This window comes from Chinchilla lanigera, unplaced genomic scaffold (assembly GCF_000276665.1).
Source record: "Chinchilla lanigera isolate Chin_1 unplaced genomic scaffold, ChiLan1.0 scaffold00002, whole genome shotgun sequence".
Lineage (NCBI taxonomy): Eukaryota > Metazoa > Chordata > Mammalia > Rodentia > Chinchillidae > Chinchilla > Chinchilla lanigera.
This window is the reverse complement of record NW_004955403.1, coordinates 58,517,807-58,537,664: the sequence shown is the minus strand read 5'-3', so window position 1 is coordinate 58,537,664 and position 19,858 is coordinate 58,517,807. Positions and strand designations below refer to the sequence as shown.

The 19,858-nt window shown below is 38.5% G+C and overlaps 1 protein-coding gene across 1 annotated transcript in view; it reads right to left on the bottom strand.

Moving 5' to 3' along the window:
* Erich1 (glutamate-rich 1) overlaps positions 1–19,858 on the bottom strand; it is a gene marked incomplete in the record, with an annotated part of 72,570 nt that overhangs the window by 43,018 nt on the left and 9,694 nt on the right. Inside the window, 1 exon segment of the mRNA XM_013515049.1 lies at positions 7,721–7,867. Within this exon segment, the coding sequence (XP_013370503.1) occupies positions 7,721–7,867 (147 nt within the window).

Below are 19,858 nucleotides of genomic sequence, written 5' to 3'. Positions count from 1 at the left end.
AATGGCTTTAAAAAGTGAACAAATATCAATAAATTGGTTAAATAATTACCAGAGGCACTGCGCTTTGTTCTAACTACACAGAGAACGCTCTCCTCCATCACCTAGCTCAGGACTGAGGGCAGCCCCTTCCTCCTCCGGGCTGCCCCTCTCTGACCACACATGCAGCTCTGGCCATCGGCACACACAACGCCTCCTCCTTCAGGAGCCTCTGCTGAGGAATCCTTATGATGACCCGTGCAGAGCTCTCACACAGTTCATATTTGTCACTTTGGTTGCAATTTCACTGCACTGTTCCTAGTCTAGATTTCTTTTCCAGCTGCAAAAAAATTATGAGTATTTTCTTTCAAAATATCTGAGGCCTATTACTTCAACAAATATGTTGCTTTTTCACAATAAAACACATGAAACAAACTAGGAATAGAAAAGAAGTTCTTAGGGCTAAGGATGTAGCTCAGTGGCACAGTGCTCACCTGGCAAGTGTGAGGCCCTGGGTTTGATCCCTGGTATAATCAATCAATCAACCAATAAGTAGGCTATGTATAAAAACCCAGAGCTAATATTACATAAAAAAAAAAAACTGCCAACAAACTGGGTGCTCTTCATAAGATCAGGAATGAGACCAGAATTCCCACTCTTGACACTTTTCTTCAATATTATCCTAGAAGTTCTTGCTAGCAAAATTAGTTAAGGAAAAAAAAAATATAAAAGGCATCATATCTCATTAAAATACGTATGAAAGAGGACTTCTAGGACACTTCAGAAAGCAGGTAAGAATGATGGGATAAGTGTGTTTGAAGTGAGGGAATACTTTGAGGGGGATTAATGGCAATGTGTCTTTTACTGTAACAATTTCTTGTAAATGTAAATATTCACTGTATATTTTGATCACAACTTGTATATACTTAGGAAAACAAAATATATGTTCATACACAAACTTATAATGGAGGTTTATAGTAATACTAGTTTTTTTATTTTGGGTGGGAGAGACAGGGTCTCATTATGTAGTTCAGGCTGGCATTGAACTCACTATGTAGCCAGGCTAGCCTCAAACTCACGATAATCCTCTTGCCTCAGCCTCCTGAATACCGGGATTATAGGTGTGTGCCACCACGACTGGCTCATGTTACTGGTAAGAGCCAAAGAATAGGACCAAACAAGTGTTCATTAGCTGGTAATGGATAAACAAAATGATCACACAATGAAATATTGTTCACCTGTTAAAAATAATGAAGGCAGCACAATTTGTAATAGCTGAATCTTGCAAACAATCCAAAGGCCTATCAACCAAGGAATGGATAAAAGTGATGTGTTTTTTTCATACAATGGAATACTACTCAGTCATAAAGAAGGATAAACTTGACTTTTATAGGTGAATGGATGCAACTTGAGACCATACTTGTAAGTGAAAAAAATCAGACTCACATGTGTAAACATCGTATTGTCTCCCTGGTGTGAGAAACTGAGAGTGAGTAAGATCCAAAATGTACACCAGATACTGTAAAATGGGAAGAAATTGTTCAAAAGAAAAAAGGAACTAGGATGAGAGAAGGGGGAAAGGAAGGAAGGGAAAAGGAAAAAAAATACAAAATAGTTACACTACTAGTTTCTCTTACTTCACTGAAAAGAAAGGTTTGTGCTAATATTGTTTGGAGAATTTTTTATGCCCGTATCTTGTACTCTGAGTAACTAATTTAAAGATAATAATATGCAATGTATTAACTATTGTTTTTCTCCTACTGTTATGAAATTTTGTTTTACCTTTTTTCCATAAAATAAAAAAAAGGAAAACCAACTTTGAAAAAAAAATAATGAAGGGCTGACACATACTAAAACATGAACCTTGAAAACAGTAAGCTAAGTGAAATGAAGTAGACAGAAAAGGCCACAGATTTTATGACTCTGCTAATGTGAGATGTCCTGAACAGACAAAGCTGCACAGACAGAAAGCAGATTAATGGCTGCCTGGGGCTGGAGGAAGGGAGGAATGGGGAATGAGTGCTTCAGGATAAGGGCATCTCGTCAGGATGATAAAGCATTCTGGAATGAGGTGGTGGTGGTAGTTCTGTAGTATTGCTAATCTACTGAAAGTCACTGGATTATATCCTTTGGAATGGTAAGTAGACAATTTTAGGTTATAAGAATGTTATCAGAAATACATTACTGCATGCTGTATGGAGTTTTCTCATGAAGACATGAATACTAGTTAAGACATATTTGCATCCATGAAATTAAATTTAAAAACTCTCAAAAACACCTACACGTATGTTTAACTGTTTTTGTATGTATGTGGATTCTCTAGCATTTTCTGGGTATAAGAGCATATCATCTAAGAGTAAATTTCACTTCTTCCTGTTTAGTCCAGATGCCTTTACTTGGCTGCCCCCCGCAAAGCTAAGCCTCATAAATTATTTTTTGTGTAACAGACACATTTTGAAATCAACTTTATATCAATCTCCTGATTTCTAATTCAGCATCTTCATGTTAAATAGGAGTATCTTACAAATACCTGGTGAAACGAAGTGACTGAGCACTCACGCTCTGTGGGGAGGCATCACCCAAGGATCATGAAAAACTAAAAAATCACCTGATTTCAAGGAATGTAAATGTTATGTGTTACAAACACATACAAGAAATAAAGAAAAAGGAAGGGGAGAAAAATAAGCATTAAGATATGCTATGTGTACGTGCCAACCTCCCACAAGGCATGTAAACATGTACTACACACATGTACTAATAAAAAATTGTTTTAAATCAAGTAATTTGCCTGAATCAAAATGGACCACTTCTCATTTGCAGTTACTAAAAGTATCTGCAACTTGTCTTAATTTAAAGAACTTTTTCATATAGTGTATTCAGAGAGATGAGAGATCTTTGAAGTGTTTATTCTTAAAAAGTTATTTTAAAGGTAAAATTTTAATCACTTTAAGCACGAAAATATAGTCATACTGCAGAATGACAGTGGTCAACAATGGGTCAAACATGATAATCACATTAAGCTTATAATGCAGCTGGAAATCTACTGCTTAGCATTTTTACTGTATCTTTTCTATATTTAGATATGCAGATACAGAAGATTCACAAGATTCACAAGTAATGGGATCAGTAACTTGGCACTGAGTTCCAGTAATGTGACGCACAAGGGTGTGGCCCAGAAGGACGCCATGCCATAAAGCCTAGGTGTCGTTTACAGTATCTAGGTTTGTGTAAGTGTATTCTACGATGCTCCCACAATGACAAAATTGCTTAATGGACTTACTAGAACATGTGCACATTCAGCAACACATGACTGTAAGTTTACCAGTGGAACTGTATAGTACATAAAAGAACTGGTAAGTATCTTTCAGGAAGAAACTCGCCTAGAAGTTATAGATAGTATTAATTTTTTAATTTGGAAATGACCCGTTCATGCATACAGCTTTAATTGTCTCACCTTATTCATCTTCCTGGCACAACATAAGATACTAATGAATAATCACTGTTAAAACTTTTAAGTTAAAGGAGAAAATAAAAAGCAAACAGACCCTAAAAAACAAAATCTTTTTAAAAGATTAAGAATGTTAGTTCAGTAAAAGTCAGAGAGAAAAACAGGACATCCGAGGGATAGTCTGCTTAAAATACAGCTTATAGCACAAAATGTCTTCTCTATATTACCTATAAAAAATAAAGTAAATTTTAGACCATTATATTTTGGTGTGTCAGGGTATGCTTATTGGCTATTTGCATATTATCTTTGGTGAGGTTTAGGCCATTTTAACTTAGGTTACTGATTTCCTTTTACCCATTTTAACTTAGGTTACTGATTTCCTTATTTTCTAAGTTTTAAAAGTTCTTTATATATCTTAGATAACAATCCTTTATCAGATATGTCCACCCCCATTGGTAGCTGGGATTGAACCCACAGGCCTATGCATACTAGCTAAGCTGTCTACCACTGAGTTACAACCGCAGTCCTCCTTTTTTTCTTTTTTTCTAAATTTTGAGATAGGGTCTTACTAAATTGTCAGGCTGGCCTTAAACTTGCAATCCTCTTGCTCCTGTCTCTTGAGTAGCTGGGATTATAGGTATGTGCCAACATGCCTGGTTTCAAAAGTTTTTAATTTTAATGAAGCCCAACTTATCAATTTTCTCTTTTATTGATCATGCCTTCAGTGTTATAAGTAAAAAGTTATCACCACACCCAAGGTTCCCAAGATTTTCTTCTATATTACCTTCTACAAGTTTTATAATTTTGCATTTCATACTTAGATAAATAAATGGTCTCATCTGAGTTAACACTGAGGTAAGGGGTCTGTGTCTATATTCATTTTTCTTTCTGCATGTAGATGTCCAGTTGTTCTAGCACCATTTATTGAAAAGACTCTTCTAATGAACTGCCTTTGCTCCTTTATCCAAGACCAGCTGACCACAACTGTGTGCATCTATTTCTGGGTTCTCTGTTTTGTTCCTTTGACCTACTTATTCTTTTGCCAACACCAAACTACTGCTTTACAGTAACTTTACAGCAAGTCCTGAAGTTGGGTCGTGTCAGCCCTCTTGCTTAGTTCTTGTCTTTTAATATTAACTGAACTACTCTGTCTTTTGCCTTTCTATATAAACTTTAGAAACAGCTTTTCAATATCCATAAAGGCTGATAATTTAGACTGGGGTTGACTTGAATCTAGAGAGGAAAGTGATTGACTTGTACATTATCCTCAGATCCTGCAACCTTGCTAAAAACATGTATTAGTTCCAGGAATAGGATAATTCTTTCAGATTTTTATTATCTGCCTTTTTAAACTTTGTTATGCTGATTAAAAAGAGTAAATTTTGAGTAAGTGGACCAGGTCTAATATTAGTTTTCTAGTGATGCCATTACAAAGTACTACAGACTAGGTGAGTGCAACAAAATAAATTTATTTTCTCACAGTTCAGAGTGGCAGCAGTCTAAGATCCAATTGTTGGCTGTGTTGACTCCTTCTGAGGGTTGTAAGTGAAAATCGATTCTGGCCTCTCACCCTGGCTGTCTTCTTCCTGTGTCACCAGTCTTCTCCTTGTATGCATCTGTGGCCTAATCGCCTCTTCTTAGAAAGACGCTGGCCATATGGAATTATAAGAGTCTACTCTAATCACCTTGTTTAATCTTTCTTAATATTATAAAATGTACTTATTAAGTAAATAAATTCTGAAAAACAAGTTATCTAAACATTTAGTGCAAACTAAGAAAACAAAATACCCACAAAGGAGATAAATGAAAGTTAAAATAGAAATTAATAAATTAACAAAACGTTACTGATCACGGAAATGACAGATAGGTTCTTTTTTGTTTTTTTCTCCAGTACTGGGAATTGAACTCACGACCTCGCGCTTGCCAGGCAGGCGCTGTGCTGCTGAGCTTAATCCCCAGCCCCAGTGATCAGGGAAATGAATACTGAGAACACAGTAAAAAAGTGGTACCTTACTGTGATTTTATTTTTATTTTTTATTTTTGTCTTTTTTTAAGACAGGGTCTTGCTATGCAGTTCAGGATAGCCTTGAGTTTACCTGGTCTTGAACTTACAATGATCCTCCTGCCTCAGCCTTCCAAGTGCTGAGATTACAGGCGTGCACCACCACACCTGGCCTTATTGTGATTTTTAATCTTTTAAATATTGTTCATGCATAAAAATTCACAAAATCTTGTGATTTTTCCTTCCATAGTCTGCTAATATAGTAAGTAACAGTGGATATTAAGGGAAGGGAACTTTAAAAATGACTTCATGTTTTACAATGGTTACCTTTTATAGCAAAATTGAGCAAGAAGTTCTCGTATACTTCTATGTCTCCTCATAGGAACAGATGTAGCAACATCTCCTTGAGTTAGAATAGGTGAATAAGCACTGATACATCATTATCACCCAAAGTCCATAGTTTATATTAGGGTTCAATCTTAATGTTGAATAGTCCATGGATTTAGATAAATATATTGTGACATACATCCACCATGACAGTATCACACAGCACTTTCACAGCCCTAAATATTACCTCACCTCAAACTCCGGTAGTCACTGGTATTTGTCTTGGTTATTTCTCTTATATCCATTCATGTGGCAAATAGAAAGTAGTTGGGCAAGATTAAATAATAATGAGGCTCTCTTCTATACTGCTACTGTGAGTATAAATTGGTCAAATCAATTTGGCGAACAGCTTAACTTTTCCTTTCATAACTGAACACATACATACCACATCACCCATCACACAATGAGTCAATGTCTAGGAATATCCCTAAGAGAAACTGTGGCCCATTAGCCCCAGAAAACATGTAAAATGACATCCATGAGAGCCTTTTCATAACAAGCACCTGGTAACAAACACCTGGAAACAAATCAGATGTTCACCAAAGGCCTCAATCATTTAACCTTAATCGCCTTTTAAATACCCCCATTCTCCTTATACAGTTACATTCTGAAGTACTGGGGGTTAGAACTTTAACACATGATTTTTTAGGGGAAGTGATTCAGCTTATAGTAGGTATGTACAGTCATTAAAAAAATAAAAATTACATTTCACAGCAATCAATTTATTCCTTAATATTAGTTCAAGCAATATTCAGAATTTATAACATCTTGGAAACATTAACATCAAGTCATGCAAGGACACAGAAAAGGAACACGGAATCAACACATTTGTCCCAAAGAATATCATATCTATAAGAAGTGAAGGAAATGTTTTCCTTCTTGCTTGTCTTATATCAAATGATATCCAAAACATAACAGTACCACAGACATTCATTGTATTATAGGTTAAATAGGAGTACTGGCTTGTCTAGAAATCCAATCATAATGCATAATATTATTTCCTTGGCAAAAGGTGCTCCAGGTACAGTAAATGGACATATGACTTGTGAGGCAGGATGCTGATACTGTATGTGAGACTATGGAGTCTGCTTGTTGGGATCCAACTGAAGGAGTGTTATAAGAAATAAAATATGGGAATCAAACTGAATTTCTCTTCTTAAGGCTATTCAGCTGAACCAGCAGGAGATCAAACAACCCTTAGGAATAGAATCATGCAGAGAACAAATACACAGCAAGAAATTACTGCTAAAAAGATGGGAAAGTGATCTCAAGAAAAGGAACTCGGGAACCCAACTTGGGTTTTATGTGCTTATGTATTTACTGGGAAAAAAAGCAGATCCACTCACAATCTGTTCATGTGAATCTCCTAGCGTGGTCTCCCAATGGGTTAACACTGCTGCACTGCTAGGGAACCAGAGCTGGAACTCTCATATAGGTGTCCTGCCACCCAAGTTACCATGAGTAAGGCTATCACTGGGACAGACGTCTACTGAGGACCACTGTACAAGGAATACCAAGCACTGTCCCTAAGTGGGAAGAAGCCAAATGGCACCAAGGAAGCCAGCAGGAGTCAGTGCAGTGATTGTGGACTGAGTGAAAATGGTAGAGGCTACTGTTCTTATTCTGGCTGAGCCAAAACCCTACCCACAATTCAGTTTCCTCGGAATACAACATGCACACAAACTCAACAACAACAAAAAACTCTGTAGTCTAGAGCATGGCTGTGAAGTGCTAATACTGGCTTTCCTCCAAAGCAAATTCTGCCCTGCTGAACACTGCTGTAAGACTTGTGCACAAGTCATTCAGCAAAGAGAAGCCCAAGACTAAGAGGAAACATTCCACTGCAAGTACACAATATGGGGAGACCCAAGGGCCTATAATTTATCCTTACCTGCAAACCACCTCACCTGTCAAACGATGAACATGCTTGTACTTCACTCTCTCAGAGGTCACTTTCTTGAGTGGTGTTTCTGTGGTCAGAGTCCCAGGTGTCCCCTTCTCTTGGCTACTAGAAACATCTGGAAAAAGTTTCTTCAGCACTTTTTCAATGAACACTATAAAGGTAACCAATTAGCAAAAGAAAAGAGAGGAATGTCTTACTATATTTATTTAAATAGCACACAGCTTTCATTTAAAACAAAACAACATCTTTACCACATGAAACCAAGCAACTGGACCCCATATTGATCACTAGGCCCCAGGGAATCCTGTAAGTTCAGGCTACCGTCCAGACAACAATCCTCAGAAGACCCCCAGGCCCTGTCCCTCAGATAACCAGCAGGTGCTCCTCTCAGAAGGCTCCACATTGGTGCCACTAACCTTCCCTAGGGCACAGCCTCAGAGGTTACCCGGGAAGAGCCAGGTCTCTGGGTGATGTGTACCGAGCTGCGCACCTGTGCTGCACTGACTGTTCTTCCCAGAGTGTCTCTTTCCTTTGAATTTCTCCTATACTGTAGCTGTGAACACTAGGGATCCAGATCCTTCTTTGCCAGTAAGTCTACATGCAGGCTACACAACCCCTAAAGCCATGACTTTCTAAGACCAGGAGGGCTCCAGTGCTGCCACCCTCTCTCCCCATCTGTATCTCCTTAAAGCTGAGCAGACTCACAAACATAATTGAGGAAAAACTCTGTACAACTCACATGGTTTTAGCACTCATGTGGAAATTCTTCATTTTACTAATTTTAGTTTATATTCTTTGGGGGATTCCTAATGAATTAGTATTTCCCTCCTGACTTCACTGTGACTTGTAAGTAGAAACATTCTCAGTTAGAACACCACACTAGAAAACATGAAGGAAAAAGCTAATAAAAAAAGCCTTTAAACCTGATTAAATTCAGGGAAAGAAGGAAGGAAGGAAGGAAAAGGCTTCAGAGTAACCAAAAGTTCTGTGGCAGAAATCAGAATGCCTAGTACAGATGCCTTAGTACTTTCAGGCAGAGAGTGGAAGATACAAAGTCAGCACAGTTGGAGATGTGCAACAATCTGCTACCTGAAATCTGAAGGGAGAAACTGAGAGCATATTATAGGAGAAATACTGGTTTCCTTGGTGCCACACAGGAGCATTCTATGTAAAAGCACAGGTCCTTCCTAATTTCATCATATTCTCAGATGATGTGCTAGAAATAACCACTTCAACATGTATTTCCTCTGTAAAGAGCACGAGATACTAGACTTCCGGGAAGATGGTGGAGTGGTGAATAGCAGAGAAACATCCTTTCCAAGATTTGGTGTCCAGAGGCTGGAATATAGCAATGTAAGGAAAAGAAGGAGGAGGGAAGTGGACAAGGATCAAGAAGGAGGGAAGTGGCAAAGATATGAAGCCAGAACTGAAGCCCATGGTGAGAGCGAAGAGAGACCTCAATACAAAAGAAGGAGGTGGCAAGTGGCACTTTCTCCCATGGGGGGTGGTGGGACTCAAACCCGCAGATGCACAGCGACCACTGGCAACCCCAGAGGCCTCCTCAGAGAGCTCCATGAGTGGAGCAGACTATGGACATGGTTGATTACTGGTGAGCCACAACTGTGGTGGCTGGTGAGTTATTCAGGTTGGATATCCTCCAGGAGAGGGCAACTGGCTGGCAGCCATCCTGGAGAGAGGCCAACTGAGCTTTAAACTCAGGCCAGCTGCAGGCTGGCTCCATCTAGCAGCTCCTCATGGCAAGGTGAGGGAGAACCGAGTTTAAATCAGCAAGAGGTCAAGGAACTGAGTTTAAACTGGCAGGACACATACACAGGGTTGCAGGCTGAACAAATTGCGTTCCAGCTTCACAGCCAATCTTCAGTGGAACTAAAGGTGCAGCTTGCTGGTGTTATCCACTACCCCACCACAAATCTATGGCTGGCTTGCTGGGATTAAGCAACATGGATCTGGAATATATCCACTCTATCTACCAGTGACAGCAGAGAGAGGCTCTGAACTGGACACATTTTTTCCTTCTTTCCTTCTTTGTATTTGTTTTTTTTTTTTTTTTCAGTTTTTTTTTTCATGTTTTGTCTTGTTTTCATATTGGTGTGAACGCTGCTTTTAGTTTTATTGTTGTTCAGTTCTGTTCTGGTTTTTATTTCTTCCTTCTCTCTTTCCCTCCCATCTTCTTCACTAGTTTCCCAAAGTTTCTGTAATCTTTCTTTGTCTTCCAGCCTTGTGTCTTATCTCCTCCTCCTCTTCTATTTTTTTTATTTTGTCCCCTAGCCCCTTTTACATTTTCTCCCCTGAGGTTAATAATCACCATGTTGAGGGCGTATTTACTGTACACAATTTTCTGGTTTTAGATTTTGTTATATAACCACAAATACAGTGCATGAGGTTAAAGGTGGCAAATTAATAGTTATCACAGCTTTTCATTTTCTAAGCTTTGTTTGATGTTACTGTTATTGCTGACTGCACTACTTTAGCCAAGGTAACATAACTGTTCTAATCAGTTATTCTTCCTGGTATGCCAAGACTGAGATTGCCTAAGGGTCATAAACAATGCTATCAGCCAGTGCTGAAGAACAAGGGCCTGGGCTAATTAGGCAGCAATTTCTCTTCCCCAAAAAACTTAAGAGGCAGGATCCTGCAACAGACTCAAAATCTAAAAGCCAGCTACACCTGGAAGACATCTCTGAGAAGTACTCACTTTCTAAGGGTTGTTAAATACTAGCAATAAAGCTACCTGCCATAAGCAGTTCATAAACATCAACCTGGGAATGAAACTTAAAAAAAGAAAATGAGAAGATGCTTAAGCAAGATGAAAACGCAGACTTCCAGCTCACCAGGGGGCAATGAGGTGGAACAATTTGAAAGCTACCCACCTGGACTTTCTGAAGTGGTAACTGTGGAAGTAACAAAGCTGATGAATAAAGCTCTAGAACAAATCAAATCAGAAATATCTCTCAGATAACTACAGAGAGTGTGACCATAATGAAAGATAAGGTTAGTGACTCTAAAGCAGAAACAGATTTAAAAAAAAAGAGGAACTTAGGAAAACAATGGAAACCATGAAAAGAAATAGAATCCATGACAGGATTCAAACAGATATTGAGGAAATTAAAAATTACTGTATATCTAGCAGAATGAGTCAACATGAGGACAGAGTATAAGAAATAGGAGACAGGATTGCAATTAATGATCATGAAATGAAAGATTTCTTAAAAATGCCAAGTGCCAGCCGGGCATGGTGGCACATGCCTGTAATCCCAGCACATGGAAGGCTGAGGCAGGAGGATCGTTGTGAGTTTGAGACTAGCCTGGGCTACAAAGTGAGCCCAAGGCCAGCCTGAACTGCATAGCAAGACCCTGTCTCAAAAAAAAAAGACAAAAAAGAAATGGCAAGTGCCCACAAAAAACCAATCCAACACCTATTAGATGATGCAAAGAAGAATAACATAAGATTGATTAGAGTCAGTGAAAAAAACAGGAGATAGCACAAACAACATAAAAAATCTGTTACAGAAGTACAGTGATCCCTCACCTATAGCAGGAGTTATGTTCCCGGGACCCCTATGATAGGTAAAAATCTGCAAAGCAGCAGTGTTATATTTATTTTATTATTTATATATATTTTAAGGCTTTATAAACCCTTCCTACACTCCTATAAACCTCTCCCACTCTTACTGACCTTTCCCACACTCTTATAAACATTTTATATGCTCTTAAACACTTTCTACACTCTTAAACTTATGTAATTTTAACAACATGTAAAATTCTATATAGGTACTCGGTGTGCAGTGGACAAGGAGAGATGCTGAATGTATGCACACAGTGAGGGGCAGCAAACAGACTGATGTTATGGTCACTGATACAATCAATGCCCAGGATACAGAACACAGTGCTGTGGTTGGTCACCTTCCATTCCATCAGCCAATAGTGTGCTGTGTACAATCTCACATTGGCAAACTTGTGCAAGTGGTAGTGGCGTACTGCACTTCCACTGTGTACAGTACTGTATTCATCCATTGATGAAATACATACTATATTTTATTTCAATTTAATATTCTTTTAACATGTTGAATTAACGTTTATATTTTTATATCGTTTTAAATTTTTTAGGCAAAAACAATTAAAATCATAAATATATTGCAAAATCCCACAATACAGCAAAAAATCCATGATACAAAATTACATATATATATATTTAAAAACCTCAATACAGTGAAGCAGCAATAAGTGAACCATGATATAGCAAGGGACTACTGTAATAGCAGAAAACTTCCCAAGCAGGAAAAAAGAATTTCATATACAGTTAAGTGAGGCATATAGAACTTCAATTAGCCATAATAAAAAAATCTACACCAAGGCATATAATAGTCAAGATTCCAGAAATTCAATAAAAGAACAAAATATTAAAAGTTGTTAGACGAAAGAAGGAAATCACCTATAAAGGAAAGCCTATCAGAATCACAGAAGACTTCTCAACACAAACTCAAGTCAAGGAGAGCTTGGAGTGAAGTACTCCATGCCCTAAAAGGAAATAACCTCCAATCCAGGTTGATGTACCCGGCAAAACTATTTTTCAAAGTTGATAGAGAAATAAGACATATTCATGACACAGAACACTTAAAAAAATTCATGTCTACCCAATCAACACTCCAAAATGTTCTGAAGGCCATTCTGGACAACTACAGGAGCACCAACCTAATGAATCCACCAGGCAAAGCAAGTAATTAAATGTGGCGGGGGGACTAACAACAGGAAAAGAACATGACAAGGATAAGCCAATACATACCAGTTTTAACCACCAATGTAAATGGCCTCAGTTCACCAATCAAAAGAAAAAGACTGGCACAATGGATCATGAAGCAAGACCCAACAATATGCTGCATACAAGAAACAAATTTAATTCAAAAAGAAATTCAGAGACTTAAAGTCAAAGGATGGAAAACAATACTCCAGGCCAGAGAACCCAGAAAAGAGCAGGGCTAGCTATTCTATTTGCAGACAAAGTGGATTTTAAGCCAAGACTGATTAAGAGAGACAAAGAAGGTCACTATATGTTTGTAAAAGGAACATTCCAAGAGGATGCAATAACAACCATAAATATATATGCACCAAATACCAGCGTACCCAACTATATAAAACATGTATTAATGGACATGAAAAATCAAATAAGCACTAATGTAACTGTTATACAACCTCAATATACCACTGTCACAAACAGATCACCTATACAAAAAAAAAAATCAACAAAGAAATATCAGCACCAAAACAAATTTTTGAACAAATGTATTTAGTAATGTCCACAGACTGTTCCACCCCATAACATCAAAATACGCATTATTCTCAGCTGCACCTTGGATGTTTCCAAAACAGATCACGTACTAGCCCATAGAATGGTAATCAATGGCAAAAAACTCCACAAAAATTATATAAATACATGGAAATTAAGTAACACCCTCCTGAACAGCCACTGGATCAAAAATGAAATTAAGGAAAAAATTAGTTTCTGCAATTAAGCAATAATGCCAATACAATATACTGGAACTTACAGGATGCAAAAAAAGCAGTCCTATATGAGAGATTTACAGCAGTGAATTCTCATATCAGAAAAACAGAGCACACTCAAACAACTTAATGTTGAACCTCAAGCTTCTAGAAAAGGAGCAAGTCAAGCCCAAAGCTCATATGAGGGAGGACATCATAAAGATCAGAGCAAAAATGAAGACTAAGAAAAAAATACAAAGAATTGATGAGTCAAACAGTTGGTTCTTTGAAAGATTAAATAAAATTGACAAACCAACTTAGCAAAAAAGTAGACTCAAATCCATGCAGTTAGAAATAAAAAAGGTGGAATCACAATAGATCCTGTAGAAATCCAGATTATTAATACCTTCAAGAACCTGTATTCTAGTAAGATGGAAAATGCAGAAGAAATGGACAGATTCCTAGATATATGAATTACCAAAGCTGAATCAAGAAGTTATAAAAGTTCTAAATAACCCAGTATCAGTCAATAAAATTGAACAGGTAATTAAAAACCTACCAACAGCAAAAGCCCAGGCCCTGAAAGATACACTTCCAAATTCTACAAGAAATTTAGAGTAATGCTGCTACTTCTCAAACTCTTTAATGAAATCAAAGGGGAAGCAATGCTCCCAAATTCATTCCTAGAAGCAAACATTACCCTGATACCAAAACCAGAGGAGGATCCAAGCAAAAAAGAGAACACCGGCCAATTTCCCTAATGAAAATAGATGTAAAAATCCTCATTAAGTAACTGGCAAACACAATGTAGCAAATCATTAAGATTATACACCATGACCAAGAAGGATTCATCTCAGGCATGCAGGGATGGTTCAACGTACACAAATCAATAAATGTAATGCACCATATCAAAAGAACAAAAGTAAAAATCCCATGTCTATCTCAACAGATACAAAAAAGTATCTGACAAAGTCCAACACCCATTCATGATAAAAACCCTATGGAAAAATAGAATAGAGCATCTTCGTCTCAATATGATAAAAGCCATTTATGACAAACCAACAGCCAACATTATACAAAATCGTCAAAAACTGAAAGCTTTCACTCTAAAATCAAGAACAAGTCAAGGATGTCCACTATCACCACTCTTATTCAATATAGTTCTGAAAACATTAGCCAGATCAGTTAGACTAGAAAAAGAAATAAAAGGAATAAGGATAGGAAAGGAAGAAGTTAAATTATTATTTGTAGATGACATGATACTCTACATAGAAGAACGCAAAAACTCCACCTAAAGACTTCTAGATTTAATAACTAAATTCAGTAGCATAACTGGACACAAAGTCAAAACTCAAAAAACAATAGTGTATCTATACACAAAAAATAAACTCACTGAGAGAGAAATTAGGGAAACAACACCTTTCACAATAGCACTAAAAAAAAAAAAAGGAAATATCTAGGAATCAATCTAACAAAGGAAGTAAAAGACTTTTACATTGAACACTACAGTACTCTGAAAAAGGAGATCAAAGAGAATATTAGAAGAATGCAAAGATATCCCTTGTTCCTGGGTAGGAAGAACGAATATAATGAAAATGGTCATACTTCCAAAATTGTTATACAGATTTAATGCAATCTCAATCAAAATACCATTAGCATATCTCACAGAATTAAGAGAAAACAATCCTAAAATTCATTTGGAACCAGAAGAGACCTAGAACAGCAAAAGCAATTCTGGGGAACAAAGACAAGGGTTAGGGCGCATCACAACCCCTGAATTGAAATTAAACTACTGTGGTAAAAACAGCATGGTATTGGCAAAAAAAAAAAAAAAAAAGCCAGACATGAGGAACAATGGAACAGATTAGAAGGACTAACAACTCCAAACATAGTTCGCCACCTTACCTTTGACAAAGAAGTTAAATGCTTTCATTAGAAGAAAGATAGCCTTCTTAATAAGTGGTGCTGGAAAAACTGGCTTTCCACATGCCGAAGATTAAAATAGACTCATATCTTGCAACATGCAGTAAACTAAAGTCAAATGGCTCAAAGATCTAAATATTAAAATAGAAACATTAAATCTGCTACAAGATACAGTAGGTAAAACTTTTGAAGGTATTGGTGTAGGCAAAGACTTTATGAACAAAATCCTCATTTCACAGGAAATATCACAACTGGGATCAACAACTGGAATCTCATCTTATTAAAAAGCTTTTGCACAGGAAAAGAAACCACCAGCAGAGTGAAGAGACAACTCACAATGTGGGACAAAAAATGTTTTGTCAGCTGTTCCTCAGACAAAAGAATATATAAAGAACTGAAAAAAAGACCCCCCAAATTTAAAGACACAATACAAATATGGGCACCTGAAATGAACAGACACTTCTCTGGTGAAGAAGTACAAATGGTAAATATATGAAAAGATATTCAACATCGCTGGTTCATTTGAGAGATGCAAATTAAAACAGAGCCGAGATTCCATCTCACTCCAGAAAGAACAGCTGTTATCAAGAAATCAACAAAGAACAAATGCTGGAGGGGAAAAAGGAGCTGTTGGTGGGAGTATAGACTGGTGCAACCACTGTGGAGATTTTTTTGAAGATTCCTCAAAAAACTAAAACTAGAGGTTCCACTTGACCCAGCCTTTTCCCTTCTTGGTATCTTCTTGAAAGAATTAAAAGCATGATATCATAGCAATATATGCACACCTATGTTGATAGGGGCATAGCTTGTAGTAGCTAAATCTTGGAAATACGACAAATGGCCATCAAATGATGAATGGATAAAGATGTGGTTTTAAAAAATATAATGGAGTACTACTCTGCCATAAAGAAGGATAAGCTTGAAACATTTCTAACTAAATGGATGCACCTTGAGACCATACTCTCAGTGAAATAAACTGGACACACATTTCAATACCATATTGTTTCTCTGGTGTGAGAAACTGAAAGTGTAAATAAGGACCAAAAGTGTACAATAGATATTAGCTAATGAAAAGAAAATGTTCAAATAAGAAGAGAAGCAAAGGAGGCAGAGAAGGGCAAGGAAAGAAGGAAAAAAGAAAAAAAAAGAAAAATGAAAACAAAGCTTTAGTAAATAAAGAGTGGAAGTGGGGTTCAAGTGAGAGGAGGGGAGTGGAAAAAAAAGGAATCAAGATATATCATGTACAGGTACAAATTCCCTCTGATGAATGCTATCATTATATGTATCTAAAATATACCAGTAAAATAAAAAAATGCAAAAAAAAAAAAAAGAGCTCACAATGAAGATTTCAGAACAAAAGGACTCTTTGTACATATCTTCTCCCTGCAGCCACACCAGAAAACTTGATTTCTACAGTCTTCACCTGCTGTCTGGAGCCTAAGATAAGTGGTTCTTTTCCTAGGACAAGGTCCAGGCCAGACCTGGATGGCTAAGATCACGCTGAAAGCCCCTGGTTATGCACCCAAGTGGAAGAGGTCTTTCTGTGCAAATCTGTCTGTCTGTCTGTTTTGCTGGCTTTCCTTCTTCTCATCTACCCTGTAAATGCTGTGAGTCTCTGATCTTGTCCTTCCTCTCTACTGCCCAATTCATTTCAGTTCTTCACCCTCTTCCAGCTGTGTCCTCATACAGCGAGACCATCTTTGGCTTGCTTACCTCAGACCCCAATGTAATACACCTCTTAATCCTCTCATCATCTGGTATTTTAGTAACCAAGATTCATCCCACTCTTGTACCTCCGCCTCATGCGTTCCTGGGCTAGTCTTTCCTTAGCTAAGGCATTCCTAGTTCCCCTTATGGACTGTAGACTTCAGCCTGTACTGTCCCCACATCAGCTGGATCTCTGTCCAGGCCATCCATTGTGTTCTCTGTTCAGGTCTTTGCTGTCTGTCCCACTCGCACTGCCATCAGCAAGGTCCACGGTTACTTCTTTTAGTCTTCCATGTTCACACAATCTTTGATGTATAAGAAGCCCTGTCCACCTTTCAGGAACTTCCTGAGACCAGCATGTCATATGGATAGGGTACAACCGTAAGCACTGGCACAGCACTGTGGTATAAGCGCAGCTCAAATCTTGAAGTTTGCCCAAATGTCTGGCGAGTTCTGGATTCTACAACCATCATCCTCACATCGCCTCCTTGCCCTCAAATTGGCTTTAGTTGAGTTCCTCTCACATTCCTTGCTCTTCATGACTTTAACATTTATGAAGATTGCTGTCAGTTTACTTTGTAGATTCTTTCTAATTTAGGTGTGTTTGATGTCTTTTCATGATTAGATTGATGTTACTCACTTTAAGCAATGCTGTCACAAATGTTTTTTCAGTGTATCTCATGGGGTTTAGGATGCTGACCTGTCTTGTTCCTCCTGATGCTAACCTTCATCACTACTAGGATGAGGTGGTATCTGTTGGGTTCCTTCATGCAAAGTTACCATTTTTCCTTTTATAATGAGTAAATATCTTGGGGGAGAGACTGTAATCTTTTCCCCTCAACTTCATCCATTATTTAGCATCAATTGTGTGTTCTGCTGGCTATGGCATTCCAATGGTGGGTTTTTGTTTCTCCATTATTCTGTATTTAATATGCCAGCTTCTTCTGTAAAGATGCTGGTCCCCTTTCCCATGTGTTTATTGGATTATTTTTATTCATGGACTTGGGGATATTCATTTATTCTGAGGGCTACAACTCTGTACTATCACCACATATTTTGTTGCTCAAATTGCCCCGTTCTGGCCTCTGGCTCCTTCAGTGTCAACCAGTACACTCCAGTACACTCCTGTCCTTCCATGAACCTACAAGATAACACAGCTCAAAAAAAAAAAAAAAAAAAAAGGGTTCCACAGCTCATCCTGCAGTTTCCCTGCCCCAGACCTGGAGCCAGCTCTTTCTCCAAGAGGCCTGGTACTCAGCCAGCAGGACTGGGGCATTCAGTTGCCCACTGCTACTATGGTTATCCTTCTAAGCATAAATCCAGTCAAAGTAGTGCACAAAAGAGCCACTGGCCATCTTTAAAGACAAATAAGAAATCTGAATAGCAAATAGAGGAGTGGGTATAATCAACATCAAAAATGGGGAAGCACATCCATATCAGACTAGCATCCATCACACACAAGCTGGTTACTGTGAAGAGCTGCAACAACTTCAGAACGTAGGAAAAGAGGCAGCTCAAAGTGTTAAATAAATGTAAATGTAAGTACAACTTAAATATCAAAGTTTTAGTCATTAAAGTTTATACCCCAAGTTACTACATGGAGGGTGGGAGTGGGAAGAATGCCACAGAAATTTAGACGTGCTTACTCATAAGAATCTAGAAGTTTGTACATTAAACTAAATGATGGATATTTTGGGCCAGGGATATAGCTCAGTGGTACAGCACCAGCTTGGCAAACACAAGGTCATGAGTTTGACTCCTGGTACCAAAAAAAAAAAGATAGACATTTTTTCTTTTCAAATGAGAATGAATATGAATATTTTTCATTATCCCAAACTAAACTGGTTTAAGCATCTTATAAACCCAACTGGATGAAGTGACTTCCATCTTACACTAGTGTTTTACAACCTTATAAGCCAAACACATTCTTTCCATGCATCTCTGGCATCCAGCCACCTCCCAGTAGCATAGACATGTTCTGTATGTGGGATGATCAGTTCAGGAAATTTCATCCCCCTCCCTACTTGTTATCAAGATTATTACAGAAAAATGACTATTTATAAATGAATCCTCTTTGATAGGACAGTGAGACCCTGACATTAGATACTGGCAGATGATAGTTTGGGGTCATATGATCCATCCATCATTTACAAGGTACACTGTAAATAGGCACAAATACAGGCGATCACAAGTGGATAGCTCCTTATAAGGGGGCTAGTTTTAATACTTAGCAAGAATTTTAACTAGTAAATCTTAACCCAATTTAATCACCATACCTAAGTATCTCAAAGTATTTCTACCAAACATATACATGTATATACTTTAAGCTATAATACATATAACATATTTTTAAATGATTTTAATTTTTAAAATCACTTTTAAAAGAGCAAAGCTTCAGGGAGCCACAGGCAGGGAGCACCGGTCTTCCGGCTGGCTAGCTTCCTGCCTCGTAGGCCCCCGCTGCACAGGGAGCCACAGGTGGGGAGCGCCGGACTTCGGACTGGCGGCTCACTCCCTGCCTCGTAGGCCCCCGGAAGGAGGGCTTCTGGCACATACAGAGCCACGGGCAGGGAGTGCCGGTCTTCCGGCTGGCTAGCTTTCTGCCTTGTAGGCCCCTGGAGGGAGGACCCCTGGCGCACAGGGAGCCATGAGTGGGGAGCACCGGTCTTCGGACCGGCGGCTCACTCCCTGCCTTGTAGGCCCCCGGAAAGAGGGCTTCCGACACACAGGGAGCCACGGACGGGGAGCACCAGTCTTCCGGCTGGCTAGCTTCCTGCCTCATAGGCCCCCAGAGGGAGGGCCCCAAGCGCATGGGGAGCCATGCGGCGGCAATCACTGTTGCGGGCTGGCCCTTAGGTAGGGCGGCCGCCACTCAATTGAGATCTATCATGACACAGAGAAACAATGACACAATTGGCCCACCATGCACTGACTGCAGATGCCCACCCACAGACGTGTGTGAATCATTCAAACTTTGAACAACCCCTGGGAATACATGCCATACAACGGGCCA